General features: G+C 38.3%; 1 protein-coding gene across 1 annotated transcript; it reads left to right on the top strand.

The window, feature by feature from the left end:
- Positions 1-5237: 5237 nt before the first annotated feature.
- LOC137123700 (complement C3-like) lies at positions 5238-23795 on the top strand. Its single transcript, XM_067497834.1, is given in 39 exon segments — positions 5238-5321; positions 7301-7383; positions 7468-7555; positions 7708-7810; positions 8011-8131; positions 9104-9219; positions 9373-9519; positions 9819-9918; positions 10033-10127; positions 10253-10444; positions 10738-10893; positions 11194-11323; positions 11825-11893; positions 12162-12359; positions 13243-13360; positions 13443-13531; positions 13935-14074; positions 14548-14760; positions 15096-15159; positions 15256-15345; positions 15957-16094; positions 16199-16274; positions 16450-16609; positions 16707-16802; positions 17039-17189; positions 17691-17776; positions 18175-18252; positions 18356-18511; positions 19444-19506; positions 20261-20342; positions 20483-20531; positions 20647-20737; positions 21657-21746; positions 21956-22058; positions 22309-22398; positions 22621-22713; positions 22801-22884; positions 23245-23389; positions 23525-23795. Coding segments are annotated over 36 exon segments (4044 nt in total). The 5' UTR covers positions 5238-5321; positions 7301-7383; positions 7468-7555; positions 7708-7777; the 3' UTR covers positions 23667-23795.
- Positions 23796-24660: the final 865 nt, after the last annotated feature.

Here is a 24660-nt window from a genome sequence, read left to right as displayed (position 1 = left end):
GAATTCCTGTCCTGAAGATCAAACCTGCCCATCACATTCTCATCACCTCTGTTCCCTTCACCTACGTGTCCATTGAAATCTGCCCCAATCACCACTCTCTCACCTCTGGGGATGCTCTGCATCACTTCATCTAACTCACTCCAGAATTTCTCCTTCTCTTCTAACTCACATCCTACCTATGGGGCATAACCACTCACAACATTGAACATCATACCTTCAATTTCCAGCTTCAGACTCATCAACCTGTCTGATACTACACCTCTAGAACATTCCTCACAAACTCCTCTTTCAGAACAACTTGAACCCTGCTCCTAAGCTTCTAGCCGTGCTACCTTTCCACCTGGTCTCCTGGACACACAGTATGTCTACCTTCCTTCTCTGCATCATGTCAATCAACTCTCTAGTCTTCCCTGTCATAGTCCCAACATTCAAAGTCCCTACTGTCAGTCCTACATTCTAAGGTTTCCTCTTCTCTCTCTGCCTACGAACAGACCTTCTTCCCCTCCTTCTTTGTCTTTGGTTGGGGTGTAGCATAAAAATCCATTACCATCTACTCAAGTGGCGTGTGTTCTGCCTAAATTGTTTCTAGTCCTTGTGTAAATTATATTGTTTTTAGTTCAAAACAATTGTCTAGAATTACTTATTTTTCAGCCATTGTTAAAGAGATCCAGATTTTATTTCCATTATATACTATTATTTTATTTTTGTTTTAAACCAAACACTTTGCTATAATGGTTACAAGAAATATGATGTTTATATAAAGAATATCTTAATCAAAGTTACAGAAGTGCTGTACAGCTAATGATTTAAAGGTTAATACATTGACAGGAACGACCTTGTGCAAGACTACAAGGTTTTGTTTGTTAGCTTGGCACAATCTGACATGGCACACTTTCAGTATTACTAACAACACAAACGTCATTTACTGAATTGCATATAGCTGTCTTGTCTTTGCTAAGCTGACAATTATGAGTGTTTAAAGTCTGTTGCTGCTTATAGAGAATATCAGCAGTTTTCAAGAAATGAACAATGAATCAGCATTGATTATGTTAGAGGAACAGTGGAAGAAGTACTGAAACCTACTTCTTAGGCTGTACTTTGTTGCTTCTCTTTTGTGGATCTCAGCTGAAGAGCTGAACTCTAGTTTCGTGCTGAAAAACAAGAAATTCTAAACATTAGACATACTGTAGGTACAGATACAGAAAGAGATATGTGTGGAAATTTAAAACCACTGTGGATGGTTTTGGTTCCAAACCTAAACCTTTGCTGTAGCCTGAAGAAGCAAAATACCTATACTGCAGTCTTTCATGCCCCTCATTAAAATAGTTTAGAAAATCTTATTGGTCACATTCGTTTTTAGTAAGAGCTGAAACCAGCGAGGAAACTCTCTTTTACCATTAATATAGGCGTCTATCTGTTGTTTAACAATTCGATCTGAAATATTGTAAACCTCTCTCTGATTGGATGGGACAGAAGTGATAAGGGTTAAAGGTTGCAGTAGGAGGGAATTAAGTCGGTTAAATAGGGTTATTTCAGAGCATTGTCTGCACAGACAGCGGATATGGGATCAGGTAAGACAATATATTGGTCCCAGCTGTGGCTGCTGGCCTTTCTGGCCTTTTCCTGTCTGACTTCTCCGGCTGATGGATCAGAATTGTAAGTATACATGTCCTAGAGACACACACCTTTCCAGACCATAAAAAGTTATCTGAAAGCTGAAAGTTATTTCTTGATAATATTCTTGTTATTGGTAGAATTCCTTGCACAGTCTTGGAATGCCAATAACGCTCAATGTATTAAGTGAAATATTATCGGTTGGCTGTTTCCTCACGATAGTAAATGGTTCTTAAAGCTTTCACACAAAGTGGGCCACACTAGTTTTCTAACTGACTATATTGCTGTTCAACACATCTATGAAAAGTTTAGTATTCTACTCCTACATTAAAACAGGACGACCATTTCTTATACTGCTGATGCTGATTTTATGCAGAACCACTTGTGACTCTTTAAGAACACCTGAAAAAAAACATATAATAATATAATAAAACTTATAATAAAGAAGTATAGTCTTGAAATATGTATATCATAAGAGGCGAGAACAGTGTTTTTGAAAATATCATAAATATGTGTGTGTAACAGTATTTCAGAAAATAAAGCAATACAGCCTCACGTTACTCCGGTTTTGCAGTAACTCTCCTTGTATTATTTCAAATGCAAGTAAATGCTGTTTTTTAAAACACTCTATACCAGTAAAGTGCCGGCTAGCTTCATTACATCAGACAAAGCAAACAAGTTGCCTAACAATTTTGTTGAAACAGTACTAGCTCTGTGTCAATGTAATCAATAAATTACTTCTTGTTTGCAAAGTCCATGCTGGATCGCATGGTCCTTAATTTCTATTTTTCTATTTTCCATGTTTCGATGCAATATTTTGATTGTTTTTCTTTAACACTTATAATTTGCATCCTTCATAAACAAAGTTTAAAAAATAGTCATAGTTAGTCAACCTCCCATTTCTTCTTTCATCGAGTCAAAATTTAATTGTATTTTTTACATTTTATTGTTGTCCAGTTCTTAAAGTAGTTAAATGTTAAATTAGCAAATGTTACCATGCAAAACGAAGATGGTACACATAGGCAGTAAACACATGCTGTTTTGATATTGGTATTTAGCTCAAAGTGCTATTGTGTAAACTGTACATGTACAAACTCCCAGGTATGCTAACATGGCTGTATGCATATAATGTGTGTGCTATTTATTTACCACATTTAAAAATGCATGTAAATTTTAAATTGCAATTTATTATCTATTCTTCCCCTTTTACTCCAGAGAGGTGATGTCTGCACCTAACCTGTTGCGAGTGGGAACAGCTGAAAAGATCTTTGTGGAAATTCAAGATTGTGTACAAAACAGTAACATCAATGTTGACATCAGGGTGTTGAATCATCCAGCCAAATCCAAAACGATGGCATCAACATCCGTGACCCTTACTAGAGAAAATTTCTCTTGGATGTGCTGCCTCCCCAGCACACCACAGCATAGAAAAGAACGCTGGCTACCACTGACGGATAAAACATCCTCGAGAGTTTTGTGCAGACAATAAAGGATCACAGCCTCCTCAAGAAGTATTCTGCTCTGGCTCTTCTTCTACAGGCAGTGTGAATTTCTTGACCAGTCCATCTTGTTATCTAGCCACACCCCGTAGTACTTATAAGGTGCTGAATGGTGTTAAAGCCACAAAAGTCCAGAAACAGAATCCTGACTATGCCACTTCCCTTATCCAGATGTGTATAGGCTTGTTGCAAAACGTTGAGAATGGCATCTTCCATTCATATGTTAGAACGATATGCAAACTGCAATTGGTCCTGAGCATGTTGCGCCTGAGTCCTAAGGAAGTTAAGCAAGAGCCGCTCTGTCTTCATTAAATGTGATGTGAGTGCTACCGCTCGGGCTGGTTCTTTTTTGGCACTGCAGTAAGGCAGGACGTTTTTCAAATAGTGGGCAATTTCCCTAATTTCAGGTTTAGGTTGAAGACATGTTTGAGGGGCTCCCCAAGTTCAGTAGCACATGTTTTAAGCATCCGAGGACACACCTTTTTTTGGGGGGTGGGGTGAAGCTTCCTCGGCTATTCCCTAATCGTCTGCTATTATGTGGGGGGGAAGGCTGTCAAGAGGGTGCTGCAGTGATGTTGGGGGGGAGACAGGAAGGAGGGCGGCTGCATACATGCTGATCAGAGGGTGCATTAAGGTAGGAAAAAGTGTGGCTTGCGGTGGTTGTGAGGTGTTTGTAGGCTGGTTAAAGCGGTTGACGAAGTCGATGAATTTGTTTGCCTTCTGCACTGTGCCCGTTATTGTTCTTTTCATGATGTTGTGGCCTTTGATAGTTTTAACACCATTCAAGACCTCCCTCATGCTCCCCCTTTCTCTTATAGTTGTCCTTAGCCTCCTTCAGGCATTGTTTCACCTTCTGCTGTGCTTTTCTTGCCTCCCTATCTTTGCTCCTGAAGGCCACCTGTTTAGAACAGCTTTGACTTCTTGTGTTACCGATGGTCCATTGTTATGGTAGCAACTTATAGTCACACAGGGGTGACCTCATCAACACAGAATTTTAAGTAATCAGTCAGGCAATGTGACAGTCCCTCTAAATCTTTACCATGTGAATTCAGCAGGACATCCCAATCCATTCTCCACTTCAGGAGACCATTTCCTGGTGGAGCGTGTTGTGGCAGGCTATCTTTGTACCAGTGGGGTGTACTGTGGCTGGAAGTAAACCAGGTTGTGGTCGGATTTCCCAAGTTGGTGGAGGGGGAGTTGCTCTGAATGCAGCCTTTACATTGACATACAGTAGGTCAATTGTCCTGTTCTCTGAGTCCAAGGTGGTTGAAATCCTGTAGTATCAGGCGGCTGCAACATAACAGATCTTTAAAAAGTGAATGGGTTTAAAAACTTTCAGAATGGTATATATATATATATATATATATATATATATATATATATATATATATATATATATATATATATATATATGCACTGCTATTCACACATGCTTTATGAATTTATACGCAGATACCAGCTACAGAGTTCAACAAGGACCCAAACATGAAGCAGTATGTTTACTTGCAAGCTAGTTTCCCCAACCGAATGCCGGAGAAAGTGGTATTAGTCTCCTTCCAGTCTGGTTACATCTTCATACAGACCGACAAGACCATCTATACTCCCAGTACCAGTGGTGAGTCCAGTAACAGATTACTACTAAGAAACAAAAAACATAACCATAAAAGAGAGATGTATCATTCAAAAAACATGAAAGAGCAAAACAGCATTATTACTGAACTCAGTCCCTTAATTAAAAAATGTTAGATGTTCACTAAAAAGTAAAATCAATATTTTTAGGGTATTGTTAATTTACCCAATCCCCTCACCCCATCAAATGCAAGCAAAGTGTGTTTGTTTTTGTTTGGGCATGTAGTGGTTAAATGTTAGTGTGTCCAGTGTATACAAAAGCAGGGATAGCAACAATATACCAGTTAGTATGAGATAGGGTAGTAATGAGTTTGACGGCCTAAGGAGAGAAACCATTCTGGTGTCTGGTGGTTTTGACAGACAGAGCTCTGTAGCACCTGCCAGAGGAGAGAAGCTGTATAATCATAATTTAAAGACAAGAATGACACCTTAATCTTCCTGAAAAACTGAACAATGTCGATGCTCACTATGGTTTATTATGTGTTTTTAGACCCCTGATGGCATCGTTGTTGAAAGTAATCTCGTGTCTCTTAAATCAGGCATCTACTCTGGAGCTTATCAACTTGGTGAAATTGTAAGGTGAGTCCTGCTCAGGGTTATAATGGAGAAAGTCAATAACAAAACTAATTGTTAGCCTATATGGTAGCCACAAATGTACATAAGTTGAGACAAAACAAAAAATACGCAATAATGTTTAGTATCTTCTTTAATTCAAGACGAAACGTTTTATATCTGATGCGGACAACTGCATTTTTCTACTGTATGTCACAAAGTTTGTAAAGCTTGTAGCTTGGGCCTTATGAAATGCCAAGGTGTGATCAATATGTTTAGTTGAACATGTGGAACAGGTTGAACAGTGGTTCCAATTTACCTTTGAAACTGGTACCAGAAACTGTGTCATAAAAAAACTAAAGACCTAAAGTTTTAATTATAATTATATTTAAACTTTACATTAAAGGGAACAAACACCGTTAATGACAAAAGATGCAAATTGGAAGATTGGAACATCAGCAATATGTCTAGAAGCAGCAGACTCCAACACACTGTTCTAGTTTCTATATCCTTCACCCTGTGAAGACTAATTTATATTTTCTGCACACCCCATCACTGGAGACGGACACAGACAGGGTACATGTATGAGGTCCTATTAATGCTGCAAATGGGGACATGGACATGTACAGTACAACCCATGCTCAAAGCAAAACATGATGACCACTCAGATAATAAGAATCATGTCATTAATTTGGACATGGATACATAGATGCAGAAAGAATCCTTGAATGTTTTCTCCTTGACTTAGATTTCTGCTGCCTTGCTTTACATAAAAGCATCTGCAAAATGACTACATGTAAATGTAAAATGCTGTGCTTGTAGGGACCACCAGACAATAGCTAATTTGAATAACTAATGGGATGGCTGCAGAGTTAGACCATACACCTATGATGTTCATCCATCCAGCGATGGGCTCCGATCCAATCTACTGGAGATGCCTATACACCTTGACTGATGGGACACTCCTGGGCAAGGCTTCATCATAAACAGATATATCTGTGTCATGAGTGAGGCACGTGACGGTAATGCTCTCCATCGGAGCATTATACATGGATTCGGCCTCAGTGTTCTTGCCAAAGGGAATGGGCCTCTACTTTCAACCCTGACTGATCAAAAAGATCTGGGGCAGGTTCAGAAAGAACAGAGACATTTTTTGCTGTATGCAACAATGTGCAAAGTGTCCTGTGGTTCTCTGTTAGCCCGAGGGATAAAGTTGAGTGTGGATGCAGTCAAATATCAGCATTTCTCTACTCTTTTCCACTAGTCCCATTGTCTCCTAATTAGGGCGCATCACATGTCAGTGACTTTTAGAGCTGCACTGGCATTGGCAATTATAAATGGGCCAAGAGGATGTTCCTTGTGTGCGAAAACCAAGCTGTCATCAGTGTTGGCAGATCCTGCAAACAAAATAACTCTAGAAAACCTCAGAATTATTGTATTTTGAGTGAAGCTGTTGGACATTTAAATCCAGACTACAGAGCAAGTTTTAGCATCGCTGCGTACGTGACTGTAGTCTGCTCCAGTTGATCAGGCTACAGGACAGCACAAACACGGCCTCTTTGCATAGAAAAAATAGGTGGTAGATCAGTATTTGTTGTACCATAAATCGTATTGAAACACTTTAGCAGAATAAGAGGCTGTGAGTAGCGTACATGATACAAAGGTCTAAATTATCAGACAAATAATTATACCACCTCTTGGTCTTGCTGTGTTCTTTCATATATCGATCTGAATACAGAACTTAAGGAATATATAATCATCTAAAACTGTTTCACACAATTTAACAGTTTTTATTGTACTAGATCACCAACAGTATTAGGAACACTTTGAAAAGTGAAACTGTGCTGGACAGGACGTTACTTTGTCTATATGTACAATTATCCATTAATTATGGACCAACATTGGATTTTTTGAAATCCCATATTTACCATGTTGTTTGTGTGTGTGTGTGTGTGTGTGTGTGTGTGTGTGTGTGTGTGTGTGTGTGTGTGTGTGTGTGTGTGTAGTCCCGGGCTGTGGAAAGTGGTGGCAAAATTTCAGACCAATCCACAGCAGAGCTACTCTGCAGAATTTGAGGTCAAAGAATACGGTGAGTCACACTTTGTTTGAACTGTTATTTAAAACGTTCACTTTACCTGATTGAACACACAACAAAATGTTTTTCATTTTTCAGTTTTGCCCAGTTTTGAAGTCAAGCTGACGTCTCTGAGCTCCTTCTTTTACGTGGACAGTAAAGAGCTCACCATTAAGATTAAAGCTACGTATGTGAATGTTTTTGTTTTGTGGTTTGTGTGTGACTTTTCCTATTTTAAGTGTCATGCCATGTTTTTCTGCTGCTTCCGTTTTTACCATTGCCATTTTGTTTGCTGTCTTTGTACTTGATAAGAGGTTAATATCTTAGATGTGGTTTTAGGTATCTGTTTGGGGAAGCAGTGGATGGGACAGCCTATGTAGTATTCGGCATTATAAATCAGGGCCAGAAAATGGGGCTTCCTGCCTCTCTTCAGAGAGTGATGGTGAGCTTGTACACATTTCTAAATCTCTTTTTGGCAAGTTGATTGGTCAGTCCATTATGTACAGGATGTCAGACTTTTATTTTTCACACAAAAAACTAGCCTCAAATTTATTCTGCTATTTTGCCTCATTAGTGCTTAAAAAAATCATAAAGATGGAATCAGATAAACTGTTTAACCACTGCATTTTTATGTCACATTAGATTGAACGAGGTGAAGGAGTTGTCAAACTGAAGAAAGAGCACATCACACAGACTTACCAAAACATTCTCAGCCTGGTGGGAAGTTCTATATTTGTAGCTGTCAGTGTACTGACGGAAAGCGGTAAGAAAAAGAGGAGGTGTGAATGTACACCAATCAGCCACAACACTGAAACCCCTTATGAATGGCATTTCTCAACTGATGGGAGATATATTGCAGCGAGCAAACAGTTTTTTAGGCCTATGTGTTGGAAGCAGGAAAAATAGGTATTGGGTGACAGTTAGATGAGTGGGTCAGCATCTCCAAAATGACTTTTGGGGCTGTCCTGGTATGTCATGGTCACGAGCTCCAAAAGTGGTACAAGAAAGGACAACCAGCATACCAGGGACAAGGTAATAGCCTCCCAAGACTCACTGATGCACTTAGTGGTCTAATACCACTGAAGACCTTCTGTAGCACAAAGTGAAGAAATGTCATGCTGCCTATGTCTGACTAGTGTTAGAATACAGTGCATCACTGATTTCTCTGTATGGGGCTGTAAAGCTGCAGACCAGTGGTAATGCTGACCCCTGTCCACCGCCAAAGAAAGATATGCCACCAGAAAGCACTATGGGAGTCTGACTCATCAAGGCCTAACTTCTTAACTTGCAAGACTTAAAGAATGTGCTGCTGCTGTATGAGCAGATGACAAAGGACACCTTCAGAGGTCTTGTTGAGTCAATGCTTTAATGGGTCAAAATTGTTATGGCAGTTTAGGGAGGTGGTTTTAGCTGACTGGTGGTGCACTTCATTGTGAGCCTTGTTTGAGTGATTTAACTTCCTCAAGATTGGAGTAATCATTAACATTATGAACATTGTTTATTATGTGATTTAGAAAAGACTAAAGGTGTTGTCTGTTTATGGTTTTATTGCTTTTCATGCTATGTTTTAAGTATCTTCCATCTCTGCTGATGTTTTCTGTTTGGGCGAATATGAAATGTGGGTTTTATTTTGGGGGAGGGACTTTTTTTGTGGTGCATTTTGTTTACAGTACACCTAAGAAGAGAGAATGTAACAGTAAAATGCATGATTTTGATGTGCATGTATCACTACCAGGTAGCGAACTGGTGGAGGCAGAGTTGAGAGGTATCCAGATTGTCACATCACCTTACACCATCCACTTCAAGAAAACTCGCAAATATTTCAAACCAGGAATGTCCTTTGACATAGCGGTAAAGTATTTGTATACATTTGTGTAAACTGACAGCAAGATTAAAAACAATACATAACAATAACTATAAATATAACCTAAAATTACATTGTGAATTCATACGTTTGGTTGTTACAGACTGATATCTGTTAAGCTGCTTGTTTTTTGATGGCAGGTTGAAGTTCTGAATCCTGATAAAACTCCAGCAAACAAAGTTGCTGTAGTAGTGGATCCAGGTCCTGTGAATGGCGTCACTTCAACCAATGGCATGGCAAGGCTTACCATCAATACAGAAGAAAACATCCAACAACTGCTTATTAAAGTACATTGTTTAACTTTATTTAAACATTTTCATCTGGTGCAAATAGCAGACTCACAGAGACCATTGTATGTATCATTTGTAATAATATAGAATTTAATCTCTAGAGCTAGTGTTTTCTTTGTCCACTCATGGTAAGTGTAGAAACCTTGCTGTGCAACATGGCAGCACTACAGCTAGTTCCATCCTCTTTGCAAAGTCTACCACCACCTGTCCTTCTGCGTTCCTGTCCTTACACTTAACCTAGAGTTTTTATCATTGTATATGACCTGTGGATTAGCGTGCATTTACTGTTTGTATAGGCAAGGACCAATGATCCTCAAATCACAAATGAAAGACAAGCATCAGCTGACATGACAGCTTTACCATATACCACAAGGAGCAGCAATTATATCCATATTGGTGAGTCATATCAAAAAATGACAATGGCTGGTTAACCCAGAATTTGATGGTGGTGGCAGCATTGGCCTAAACCCCTAAATGTCTAAAGCTAATTGTGGAATATTGTTCTTAAAGGTGTGGATACAGCTGAGCTGCAATTAGGAGAAAACCTGAAAATCAACCTCAATCTTAATAGGCAGATAAATTCACAAAACGAAATCACATACCTGGTAAGAGATGCTTTGCGCCCGTCACTGTGTGACTTTGTGAACATGCATGAATTTGTGTTGTTTTCATTAATCTGTGTAGTACACTTATGTTGGATAAGAACTGATGTGTATATCTGTATCTCCAGATCTTGAGCAGAGGTCAGCTGGTGAAATATGGCCGTTACCTGACAAAACGTCAAGTACTGATCTCCCTGATTGTTCCCATCACCAAAGACATGCTGCCATCATTCCGCATCGTAGCCTACTATCATCCAACTGAAAATGAAGTTGTATCAGACTCCGTTTGGGTAGATGTGAAGGACTCCTGCATGGGATCGGTGAGACAGAGCAGCACGTTAATACAACGACACACAATATCAACAAGTTTAATGCACTGTAAAAATGTGAATAATATTAGGTGTAACACTTGCACACTAAAACAAGAGCAGTTACTGAGGAAATGAGGAATGAAATAATAGTTACATGCATATCTCCTAAAAAAATGAAAAATTAGTACTACGCAGTAATGATGAGTTACTAAAGAAGAGACTGGGAGATACTATTACTATTACTAGTTGGAGTCACTGATTTAGCTACATAACTGCTGTACCGGCTTTTCTTCCTTTTTTAGCTAAAGTTGGAATCATCAAGATCCGAGCTCGTCTATGAACCTCGTAGGATGTTTGGTCTGAAGGTGACTGAAGATCCAGGGGCAACAGTGGGACTTGTGGCAGTTGACAAAGGTGTCTATGTTCTAAACAACCAGCACCGCCTCACCCAGAAAAAGGTAATGTCTCCATCATTTCTTGTTCCTGTTAACTGAATACAAATTCATTTAAAACAACAGCTCATTGACTGGTAGAGCCACATTCAGCCAAAGGGCCTGGCTGGATGGGCCATCAGGGTTGGGGGCATCTTCTTAATGTTACTACAGCATGCAGGATTCCCTCCAGTACCTCTGGTTTTCTTACACATTGAATGTGCAGTGCAGTAGTTTAAGTGTGTTCTTCGTATGATAAAAAACTGACCTGTCCTGGATTTTTCCCTGTGTCAGCTTGTGATAGCATCTTTGCATTTGTGTGCTCAGGTGTGGGACATTGTAGAGAATTATGACACAGGCTGCACACCAGGCGGAGGGAAGGACAGTATGAGTGTATTCTCTGACGCTGGGCTGTTGTTTGAGTCCAGCACTGCATCTGGGACTCCCTACAGACAAGGTGACACTACCCTACAGTCTAAATTGTTTCCTCCTTTCATCAATGCCTTTCTATACTGATATTTGCGGTTCGTTGAGTGTATTGCTTATCCTTTATTGCTCCAAGCAATGTGAACAAGACTGAATATGCATAAAAACAGCACTTTATGATGCTTGTCTTTGGGTCTTAAAATGAAAAGGATTCACTATGACCTCAGTTTCACTTGTAATATATACAGTGTACTATAAATACCTGTATTTAGTGTATTGTTACTTAAAATTAATATAAAATGTTTTTAGACCAATAATGACCTAAGATTTGTCACTACAGTTTACTGTAGATTGGCTCATGTGACCCATACACAGCTAGAAGAAATTACAGATCACTTTGCTGATGTCATTTGGATTAGTACAAATATTTACTGTGTTTTTTTTCTCGATACATTCATCTCAGATTTAGATTTAATTTCAGTTTAGTCTAGTACAAAACAGTTGACATAAGGTCAACAGCTCTGTTTTGCAGATTTGAAGTGTGCAGCTCCCAGCAGGAGGAAACGTGCCAGCACTATAATGGACGTTAGAACCAGTTTGGGTAAGAATCAAAATGTTTGTCTTTTTATCTGAGTATTAACAATATATTTCTAAGTAGGTCAAAACAACACATTATGAGTTTTACACTGATCAATAATTACCAAGATGACACACAGAATCACAGTTTTTATTTCTATTTGTTATGATTTTAAAAGGATGTATGATTATCAAAATTTACAATATCTTTAATATATTATTATACATTTATTCAATTTGTTTAAGCCACATCTTTACATTTGTTGCTCCTTTACAACCTTCTTTCTTTCCAGTGAGTAAATATACAAATGACCTGCAACGTGAATGTTGTTTGGATGGCATTAGAGACACCCCCCTTTTATACAATTGTGAGAGGCGCAGCGAGTACATCATTGATGGGGCAGCGTGTGTTGAGGCCTTCCTGCACTGCTGCAAAGAGATGGCAAGCCAGCGAGCTGATATGAAGGAGGACGCACTCAAACTGGCTCGAAGTAAGAGATGGGGACAGTGGATGGGGTAAAGGCTAGGACAATTATAATAGATGCGTCCACGCTTTGGGGTTTTGGGTAAAAGTCAAGCATTAGCATTTTGAACCAGTTGGAGGCGAGATACTGAAGACAGGTTGACTCCGACATAAGTGCATTGCAATAATCAAATCTTGAGCTGATAGTGGCCTTTCTTAAAATCTTTTTTAAAAATGCTTGCTTTTTACAACAGAATTACGGGAGGTTCGTTTATTAAATCTTAGGTCACGGTCAGAAATCACCCCGAGATTCTTTACTTATGTTTGAAGATAAGTGGCTAGACTACCAAGATCAAGGTTCAAGCCATTACTCTTAACAGACAAGCCAAACAGGATACACTCTGTTTTACTCTCATTCAAATTAATGACGTTTTATGACACCCAGATCTTTACCTCATGCAAACTGTTAAACAGGGACTGCAATGCATTATCCACATTTGGCTTGACTTATAAAATAGATCTGCAAATAATTTGCGTAACAGAGGAAGGAGAGATTGTGCTTGTCGATGATTGACCCCAGTGATGGTTACGATGGTATGATTAGGAAACATATCACAGGTAGGTCTTGGTACATCTGTCAGGACAGATGTGCACGGATTAATTACAGAATAAAAAAAACGTAATTAATATTAATACATGTGTAGCATGTTCACCATATCACCATCATCATGGCCTGCCAATTTTGCAAGGTTTTTAAGGAATTTAGTTTTATATTTCATCAGAGCTGCTGAAGAGAGACACGTGCCTCATATGGCAATTTTAGGGGTGTTGATAATGCTCATATACAGTTATCATGGACGTGCTGTCCGTGACACCATGAAAAGATGGTATTTATGGTATTTGTGCTTTAGGTGAGGAAGATGACAGTTACATGGACAGCAATGAAATTGTTTCTCGCACTAAGTTCCCTGAAAGTTGGCTGTGGTCAGATATCAAATTGCCTGCTTGCCCTCGGGAAACACCTAACTGGTAATAGAAATAATTTACAATAAAATCATTCAGTTGTTAAAATGTCTTGGAAGTTAATTTGTCACGCTTTTCTTTGTTTCAGTGAGACCACATTATCAACGCATCATGTGCCTTTGCCTGACTCGATCACCACCTGGCAGTTCACTGGCATTAGCCTGTCAAGAACTCATGGTGAGGATTCAGTTTCTCTCTACTTGTTCTTTCCAACAATCAGGGCTCTTGAGGATATATTTGAGAATATATTTTTATAGTTTGGTTCTCTCTTTTGATGTATAGCGTATCTCGTCTCTCTGTTAACACAGTCCCTGTTTCTCTAAGCTGTCAAATACTTGCTTTCAGTAAATGGTTCCAGTATTGTTTCACTGACATTTGAATATTTAAATCAGAACTTTAACCTTAGTCTTTTTGTTGCTTTGACTGAAGAATATTTCAAAACATGATTACCCCAGTATTTGTATGTGGCCCTTGGCACCTCTAAAAGAATCTGTAGTCCTTCGCCATCCTCTTTCTTTGTTTATTTTCCTTTGCTTTTTTTTGGTTTTGTTTTCATCTTTCCTTTTTTCCAATTTTTAAGGTATCTGTGTTGCCGATTCATTAGAGGTCATTGTGCGGAAGCCCTTCTTCATTGATCTGAGAATGCCGTACTCTGCTGTCCACGGTGAGCAGTTGGAAATCAAAGCTATTCTTCACAACCAGAACAACTATCCTATTACCGTGAGTTTTATTGCTGAAAGGCTTGTGTTTCAGGACAAATGACAGACTTTAGTAAAGAAGATTGTCTCCTTGCAACTGCAGAGAGCATTTTTCATTGATCTATCTATTTATCTATGCCTTGTACATTGGCTGATACAAACTGCCAGATATTCAGCTTTACATGCAAACCTAGTGTATATCAACGTGTTCTAATCGCACTTAGAAGAGATTTAATAGCAACATTATGTTTGTAACTTAAAGGGATGGGTAGAGATTTTTACTACAAACACTGAGTTTGAGACAGTCCTGAACTAAGTATGGATTACTATTTTCTAGTGCTGTGGTTTTGATTTCACCTTCAGTCCAATGTCATATTACCCATAAGCCAACAGAGCTAGTATATACCTTTTACTGCTTAGTAACATGTACCTTTTTTCCCCTCAAAAGGTAAAAATTACACAATCTTAAAAAAACACAATCTTAACTGTTTCAAGGTCCGTGTGGATCTGATCGAGGCCAAGGATCTGTGCAGTGTAGCTTCTAAGCGTGGAAAGTATCGTCAGCAGGTCAATGTTGGGGCTGAAACTACACGATTGGTGCCTTTCATCATTATTCCAATGAAGCATGGGGAATTCCCTATTGAGATCAAGGCAGCTGTTAAAGACTCATCTCTCAGTGATGGAATAATCAAAAAGCTGCGGGTGGTGGTAAGAGAAACAGTCTCTGTAGTGGGTTTTATGCTTGGTATACCATGAAACAACCGCTCTCTTGTTGCAGTAAAACAAGAGTGAAACTGCAGTTCAACTTTTAAACTGCACCCCAGGCCTGCAACTGTGTGGCTATGACAGTTGCGACCACATTAGACTGATTTGTAGCTGAAAGGTCATATGATGGATAGCCATCACCTTAAGGATATACCAAGCAAGCCCCTGATGCATGTTCTAACTTATGTATGTATGTATTTATGTATGTCAATTAAGTTTTTAAATAATTACATTTAAAAATATGTAGAGCCTGATGTATTTAATAACTGTCTTTCCAGCCTGAAGGCGTACTGATCAAATCTCCAGTTACAATAATACTAGACCCTGTTAAGAAAGGTGAGGGTAAGTTTCCCGCTGAAGTAGCCACAAGCACCAAAAAAAGGAAATCCTGTTTATATAGCTGTAATTGATTAACTTATAATGACATCTTCCTTTTAGATGGCATACAACAAGAAATTATCAACAGTGGAATTCCTACGAAAGATATTGTTGTAGGCACACCCATGGATACACTGATCTCTCTGACAGGTGAGATTAAGGGACATATTTACCTGAACCTGAAAAGTTTTATTACAAAGCTAAATAAAGCAACATGCATCTTAGAATTATGAACAAAATGAGATTATTACAGCAAACAAAAAGTAAATAATGTGTAGAAAACATTTGTCTTACATTTTTAGAGAAATAAAAAACAACTTTGCTTCCAAACATATGGACAAGTGTTGCCAAAGGCTTCTGTCACCTAAACTCTTTGACCAGCCTGGCAGCAATGTTGAGATATTCTCTCAGCCTCATTCTTCTAACCTAATCAAAAAAGCGGAGTTAGAGGTCGTAGCTCATGGACTCTTCAAGTCCCGATTCGTGCATAACAAGGATGTAGATGAAATAGTGGGTGGAGTGTAACAAGGAGAGCAGAAATGGAGTAAAACAATGTGCTTTATATCTTGCTTGATCTTCATAACTTGGATATTGTAGGTTTAACATACTGTAAGCCATTGTGTTTGTTATTCTCTGCTAACTATAGTCAGAAGAAGTGATTTGCATTTGCAATTGCAAAACTACCTTTAAAAGAAGAGAACAGATAGGACCACTGGTGGAGAATGCCATAAGTGGAAATTCTATGGGTACTCTGATCACAGAACCATCAGGCTGTGGAGAGCAGAACATGGTGAGAATGACTCTGCCTGTTATTGCAACCTTGTATTTGGACAAAACCAACCAGTGGGAAACTGTGGGCTTTCAGAAACGTGATGAAGCCCTCCAACACATCATAACAGGTAGGCACACACACAGATGCATTTAGTCTCATCGAAATGGCTTCCAGCAGTTTCAGCCTTAATAGTTGAATGGTAGTCAGTAAAAACGTGTTGTTTGCATCAAGGCTACAAGAATGAGCTTGCCTACCGTAAAGACGATGGATCTTTTGCTGTATATCCCAGTCACCAAAGCAGCACATGGTAAGGCATCTGACAGTTCATGAACATGAATGTCTTCTTACAAATAAAAAATAAAAAATAGTACAAATCAGGCTCCAAGTAATTGTTAAATATTTAGTTATTCAGTGTAGAAACATCTTAACTTAAAGCAGATGTAAAACTATTTTACCATCAATTCTCTCCTCTCCTCTTTAAGGTTGACCGCCTATGTTGTCAAGGTGTTTGCCATGGCTAGCAGTCTGGTGCCAGTGCGAAGCAGTGTGATCTGTGATGATGTCAGGTTTCTAGTTCTGAAAACATAGCAACCTGATGGCATGTTTAGAGAAGTTGGAACTGTGCTCACGAGATCAATGATGGTCAGTGCACACATTTCAACCTCGTTCTTCAGGCCTGTGCTTAAGAAAAGAGCATTTAAAATGACAGCTATTCATGTCTGTGTGTATGCATGTGAAGGGTGATGTGCAGGGCACAGATTCAGATGTCTCGATGACAGCCTTCTGCCTCATTGCCATGCAGGAGTCACAAACAATATGTGCAGACACTGTTAATGTGAGTACCTCACCTGCAGATGATACAGAGGCAAGTGTTTATGGCTGGCTACAAATTAGCAGTCTGTATGCTGATTGTACATGTAAGGGCTGGTTCGAACTAAATTAGACACAAATTCCCCATTTGGCCATAGTATCTGTTTCTAGTTTTACAATTTCTGCTTTTCCTCTCTGATCATCACAAAATCTCTGGATATTTTAATTTCTCCTCATTAACTTTCTTTTCCTACTTCCCAGAGTCTGCCAGACGGTATAGACAAGGCAGTGACCTACCTGGAGAAGCGGCTGCCCAGCATAACTTACCCGTATGCCGTTGCCATGGCGTCATACGCCCTCGCCAATGAAAGGAAACTGAACCGGGAGATCCTCTTCTCCTTTATCTCCCCAGGTTTCCTCATCTAAAATTTCTGATCAGAATCAAAGTATGATTTATGTATGTCTGAAAGGTCCTCATTACCCTACATATTTATTATTTTAAGCGGAAGAGGAGAGAATACGATCTTCTGTACTTTAAAACAATCTAGTTAGAGATAATACAGGACATTACAGTACAGTACATAGTACAACCTCAATGGATTGTGTTTCATGCCTGTAACACTAATGATAATTGTATGAGCAAGGTTGTAAAAGAACCTTTCTCAGTTTTGGCCTACATTATGTCTAATGCAAGGTGGCTCCACATGGTAAAGAATAAAGAAACCAGCCAGTGAGAAGGACATTACCCAAAATGGCAAAAGAGAAAGTATAAACTTTAACAAAATAAATATGGACTCTTTCATACAGTCATTTGATAAAAGTTGGCCACGGATGAATTTTTTACTTTTGGTTACTCACTGAAACCTGTCTAAAGTACAGTCTAGTAATAAAAACTTGTGTGTGTCTGTCTCAGAGATGTCCCACTGGCCTGTGCCTGGTCGAGATCTCCTGACATTGGAGGCTACAGTTTACGCCCTTCTTTCTCTGGTCAAGGCGAAGGTGAGTATGTGTCACCTATGTGTGTTTCATCTTGCTCAAATAAGCAGTTTGGCGAAGGGAAAGCTAAACATTTCCTTGACCAAATATTAGTGCAAAATGAAAATTCATCTCTTATTGTTACCAGTTGTTATATATGACATTCGTTGGCATTTGTAGTGTAAAAAAAGTAACCTTTGATATTCTAACTAATTTCTTATCCAGTATCAGTTTTTCTAGTCAAAGTAATTTTCTGGTTACCAGTAGCCCTGCCCTATAAATGTCTAAATAGAATTGGTTAAATGTTAATAATATAATTAAATTTTTGCTATAAAAAATACTATAGTATCACAGTTTTAAATATATCTGTTAAACTATATTAAAACATTAAAATTTAAATCTGCTTGGTTTGTTTTAACGAGGCCTTTGAAGAAGCCAGACCTGTTGTGAGATGGTTTAACAAACAGCAGAAGGTGGGCGGAGGCTATGGATCAACTCAGGTAACACAGCACTTTCTGCTCTCTCTGGATACATTATCTACATATCTGGATACATTAAGTCTATTTCTGTGTTACTCAATCTATCGATTTTGTCTCTCTCCAGGCTACTATAATGGTTTACCAGGCAGTGGCAGAGTACTGGGCCAATGCCGAGGAGCCAGAGTACAATTTGAATGTGGACAATTTGTTGCCGGGCAGGTCAGGTAGCGAAAAGTACAACTTTAACAGGGCAAACCATTATGCCACGAGAACAACTAAGGTGAGAACACATATGTACACACATACACACACACACATACACTGAGACAAAAACGAAAACTTTAATGATCTTTGTTTGCTTTAAAGACTAATCTCTGTACTGCCCTACAAAGGCAGTAAAACAGAGGCAGTAAATGAAATCTGTAAAGCTGATGGTAAAGTTGTGATTATAAAATGGTTATTCTGCCCACATTTTTTTTTGCAAGAGAGACCAAACCAATATATATAAAATATGAATATAACACGCATGCTTACTTGTGCAGTATCTACCAACAAATTTTCTCAGCCCTACCATTTTTAATTAGTATCTTCATCTAAAATGCCTTCTAGTTTTACTATTATTTGTAGTCCGTAGTTTAGAGATATGAAGTTTTTAGCTGACTAAATAACATTTATATTGAAATCATATGCTAGAATAACTTATGCATGTGAATAAAAGTTAAGCGCATCTAGTCACATCAAATTCTCAATAGTCAAAGACTGTGAAAGGTTATGACATCTGCTAAGCAAACTACATTTTACTTTCCATCTTTAATTAATTAGCTGCTGATGTGTTCAGTTATGAGGAACAAACTGCATAGTTTTTGTTTTGTTGTTGTTTGGTCGATTTTATTTAGTTACCACAAATTTAAAAACTTTAATATGACATGCATTCTTTGAATCACTATACAATATTTGTTCTGCTCCATCTTTTATTTAGAACTATTTTGAACTATTTGGGTTTTCTATTTGGGTCAACAAACTAGTCTGATAAGATGAAATCATTCAATAAAGGGCTAACAAGCTAAAATTAAGCTGAGTTCCCATTATTTGTCTCTACATTTGACACTTAGGGTGACTCCTTTAAAATTACACCTACAGTGCCGTGCTTTTAACGCTTTTTAGTGGGTTTGTTAATGTGTGTGTGTGTGTTTTTTGTTTTTGTCTGAACAGTTTAAGGACATAAACAAGGATGTACTGGTAAATGCCACGGGAAAAGGAGAAGCAACACTAACAGTAAGTAATGCAAAACACCAAAGATGGCAAATGGAGCACATTTATCGGGCTGTTTAAACTGAATTCACAGGCAATCATCCTTCAATAATACTGTAGCTGACTCTTATTCCCAGAGCAAATGAGAAAAATACAAATGAAGGGACCTGCAGTAATCATTAGTTTTAGTTTTACAGTATTAAAGCACCACATTGCTAGCATCTAGTGGCAGTAAGTAGTTTTAGATATACACAAAACAAATCTATGCGTACTGGCAAAATGGATGCAAAGTAAGATAACTTTGTGTCTTTAGCTTGTTTATTTAGTGTCCAGGGTGTCTAAAATTATACTGTAGGCTGTAGGTAGCTTGTAATTTCCTGATGCTGTGAACCGACAAACCTCTGAGGTCAGAAAAGACACATGAAAAACGTATTCATGTCCCGGAAACAAATTTAATGTTAGTATTTAGTACTGAATCACTCATAGTTATTTTGATGGAAATTACTTTTATGTCTCCTATTGCTGTATTAAATAGTACAGTACTTCCATTTTATCCTGTTCAGTCATGGAAACATCTGTATCAACATCTGTCTCAGATGTGCAGACTGCTTCCTGTAGGTCTTATAGGTAGCAGAAAACATTGCTTTTTTTATGGATTAGAAAAGCCAAAACAAAACTAAACATTGATCCAATGTGTTTTCACAAAATGTGATTTTTAGTTTAACTCAGGCCCTTTTTCAGCCACTGACTGCTTAAGATGCACATTTGTCTCTTACAGATGGTGTCGCTCTAATATACTCTGCCTAAGGAAAAGGAAAGTGACTGTCAAAAGTTTGACCTGACTGTGCAGCTCCTGCCAGGTTTTATTTCTGTTTGTGTTTATCAGTCTTTGCCTTGCTACCTGGTTATTTGCATTTTTAGTTGTTTTCTGCCAAGTTTTTCTCTTTTACAAGAATAATGAGTCAAGTAAATGCTTCCATGCAATGTTTTGTTCCTCCAGAAAAAATGGATCAGGATGAGAAGACATATAGGCTGAGAATAAATGTTTTGTAAGTACCATCAATCTTACATGTATTGCAGTAACATGGCATTTTGTAGTCATCACCATTTCTACTTGTTCCCAATCTTTTATATCTTATATTATTGCATCCATTTTGTGTGCAGGTATAAGGACCCTAAGAATGACGCAACCATGACAATCTTGGATGTTGGTTTGCTAACTGGCTTTACTGTTAACACCAATGACCTGGATTTAGTAAGTGCACACACATTTACAAAAACACACAGGCTCAGACAATCTTCTACAGCCTCCTCTTAAAAAAAGATCCAAATGGCACGGTCTATTTGTCCACTGAGGGCTTTTGGGTCAATACACAACTATGAGATTAAAGTTCATAATTTTAGGTTTTATATGATGGTATTTCCATATAACACAGTCATAACCCAAATTTGAAATGGAAATGGAACGGAAATCCCTCCTTCTCACTATCTGTAGCAGGCCTGTGACTTACTGACATCATTAACCCTTAGGAGTCTACGATCGCACCAGCTTGATTGCTGATTGCTTGACTCACATGATTAGTTTATAAGAACTATCTTTAATGTGTTATATTATGGTAAAATTAAAAGTTTTTAGAAAAACTGCAGACTCCTAAGGATTAAACTGCTGGTGTCCTCTTTCAAGCTCCTTTTCCAGGCTTTTACTGCAGCCTTCTTTGGGGGAAGAGGGGACGTTTAATCCCCTCTTGACTTGGCCAGTCTTAAACATTTCAGTTGTGTTGGCAGTGTGTTTTGAATCAGTGTCTTGCTGCTTGATGAACTTAATCCCAACTAAATTTGCAGACAAAGTGTTTCTGTGTACCTCTAAATTAATTTGGCTGCAACTATAGTTAAATCATCAAAAAAGATTCACAAGCCTGTTTCAGAAGTAGCCATGCAGCCAAAACCATGAGACTATCTCAAATGTGCCTCAAAGAGGAACTTAAAACCATCCATAAAACTTTGATCCAGAACTACACTTCTGAAAGAGGTGTTTGCATCTTTTAGTTTGGCCTATGGGTTATTTAACATATCTGGGTTTAAATACCATCAAATAAGAGCTGAAATTCTCTTATCTTGTATCCATTTTTGTGTCCATTCTTTCATCTGTGTATAAACTGTGTATTTATGTGTAGCTGTCTAAGGGACGTGCCCGCTCCATTTCAAAGTATGAGATGAACACAGTCCTATCAGAAAGAGGATCTCTCATCATTTACCTGGACAAGGTGAGTGTTTCTTGCCTCTAAGCTCTTTTGCTCTCTGGCTGCCTTTCTTAAAACCAAAGACGATTTTACTGTCCATGTTCATACTTGACCAGTTATGCCTCTAAACTATATCATCAGACTGGGAGATTTTTATTCTGGTAATTTCTTCGTTAGCATAAGAAACTTGAGGTTAACTTAACAACTAGAGGTTGTTGAACATTTTTCCACAGGTTTCTCACAGTCACCCAGAGGAGGTCAGTTTTAGGGTCCATCAGCCGCTCAAAGTGGGCGTCTTACAACCAGCTGCTGTGTCTGTCTATGAGTACTATGACAGTAAGTGCCAGAGACTGGCAACACGAGACAGTAAAATCAATCAGTAAATGTTGTTGTTGTTGTCCCAGAAAATATTTTCTAATCTGTAAACTCTATGGTTAAAAGTAGCAATACAGCACCTTTTTCAGCTTATTCATTCATTATTTGTGGCTTCAAACAGTTTCCATTATGTACAGTAATGTAGTGAAATCCAATGATTCCACTGCAGTCAACAGAAAATAGTTTCAGACATCTTTCTTTGCTGCTGCAGGGACCCACTGTGTGAAATTCTACCATCCACAGAGGAAAGGTGTAGAGCTGCTGAGGCTCTGTAGAGATGATCTATGCACATGTGCTGAAGGTAGAGAACATCACCTAAACTGTCTGAGCATAGATGTGCAAAATCAGAAACTCTTGAGGGAACACATAGTGATCAAAGAACATTAAGAGTTTAGATGGAGGACGTAAACCATACCTCAGGCATTGTTATAAGAAGCAGGGGTGAAAGAGACACATTTCCTTCATGTCTATGTGTACTTTTTATCGCATAGTTTTTCTTTATTCTGGTTACTTTTCTCTCCAGAGAACTGCAGTATGCAGAGAAAAGAGAAAATCAGCAATGAAGACCGCACTGCGAAGGCTTGTGAGTCTACGCCAACCAGCAAAGTGGATTTTGGTAAGAGTGTAAGAGTGAGCGAGTGACTGATTGAGCAAGTGAGAAAACAAGCAATGAGCTCACAATGTCCAACTTGTCGCTTTTCAGTGTACAAAGTAAGAGTGGAGGGATTTACATATGATTTGACCACTGACATTTACACAATGCGGGTCATGGATGTTATTAAGGAAGGTGGGTATTAATCTCTTTTTTCCATTATGTCCATTTTCCTTTTTTCCCCTGTGGTGTTTGTAGTAGATCCTTTGACATTTAAACATGTGATGTTTAGATGTATGTCAGAAACAATTTAATGTGATGCACATGGTTTTAATTAATCAATTTTATAATTAAAAAAGTCAGCAAAGGTGGTGATGATACAGCTTATTTGAACTCACTTTCCTATAGAAATGTTTTGTAAAGAGGATTAAAAGTTATGCAATCTCTCATATTCTGTTATATTATGGATGATTTGACTGAACTGCCTTTGTGAGTGTGTACAACAGTTTTATTCTACTATAAGTTCTCTTCTGTTTCTATGTAATTTACTTATAGGAAGTTATGATGTGGGACCTCGTGATAAACTACGCACATTCCTCAGCTATCCACACTGCAGAGAGGCACTAAATCTGAATACAGGCCAAACCTACCTGATCATGGGGACATCCAAAGATATTCACAGACATGACCAAAATAACTTGTAAGTTTCTTCTGTGTGTACGCATGTGTGTTATATGTGAATTATTAACACAACAAATCTCATGCAGCCTACAATGATTTCTAAAGCATAGATATCTAACTACTTGGAGACTCACCGCTTTTACTTTGCCCCCAGGTATCAATATGTGCTTGGTGAGAAGACCTGGATCGAGTACTGGCCCACAGACGAAGAGTGCCAATCTGATGACCACAGGCTTACCTGTTTGGGCATGGAGGAGATGGTGTCCCAGTACACCCTCTTTGGGTGTCAGCAGTAGTGAACCTGAAGAAAATAAAAAAATGTGTGTATTTTGTGTTAGTTTCATGTATAACTCTGATAGTGATGACATATCACACACATAAGTCACAAAATAACAATATATTCTTTTTAAAATGTTAAACAGACAGTATGTGATGGTCTGTGTATTGTCCCTGCTTCTGCCACAAGCCTCAAATAGCCACAGTACAGCCAAGAGAAATAAATTACAATAAGATTTCTCTACACTTTCTGTAAAATTAAATCCTGCTTAAAGACGCAAACCTCCAACAGTAACAACACTGAGAAGACACCCAACAATTGCCAATACATGCCACTAAGGTGAGCCTGTGTGCTAATACACATAAGAGGACCAGAAGACAATGTCAGGTGACACAAAGTAAAAACAAAAATGTTTTATTAAACAGTAAACCCTCACTACCCATCCCTCACTATCTGTCCTGAATTATAGAGGAACAAAGATACAGGGAACCTGGAAAGCAATTTCTGCCAACTTCTTCTAGCCAACAAATTGGCCACTCTTAATTTTCTTAGTATGTAAATAAATTAGGTATAAAAACCGAGACAGTTATCTTTGCAATGTAAATTTTCAGCCTACACACAACATTCTCAGATTAGTATCCTAAATGTTCCTACTTTTTTCTGTGTGTTGTACTGTATACAGTATACATGATCAAACAAAACCTCTCGGCTGCACAAAAATGAGTCACACTGTGTTGAATGACTGAGGGCATGTTTGTAATATTCACAAGCAAAATGACCAAATTGCTTTATAATAAGCCAAAATTTCAACCAAGAGTGGTTTATAATGTGAATGCAAAAACAAACTTGGGCAAACCACAAATAGGTCAGATTTTTACTTAATTTAATTTTTTTTTACAAAAAGCTATTTTATTAAATTGTTTGATTATATTATATATATTTTATAATTTTTTTTACTTTCTCACAAAACATTCACTTGCAATTGTGACTGTCTTCCTGAACTCCCAGAAGGA

Source organism: Channa argus, chromosome 3 (assembly GCF_033026475.1).
Source record: "Channa argus isolate prfri chromosome 3, Channa argus male v1.0, whole genome shotgun sequence".
Classification (NCBI taxonomy): Eukaryota; Metazoa; Chordata; class Actinopteri; order Anabantiformes; family Channidae; genus Channa; species Channa argus.
The sequence above is the reverse complement of the archived record's forward strand: the minus strand, read 5'-3'. Positions and strand labels throughout refer to the sequence as shown.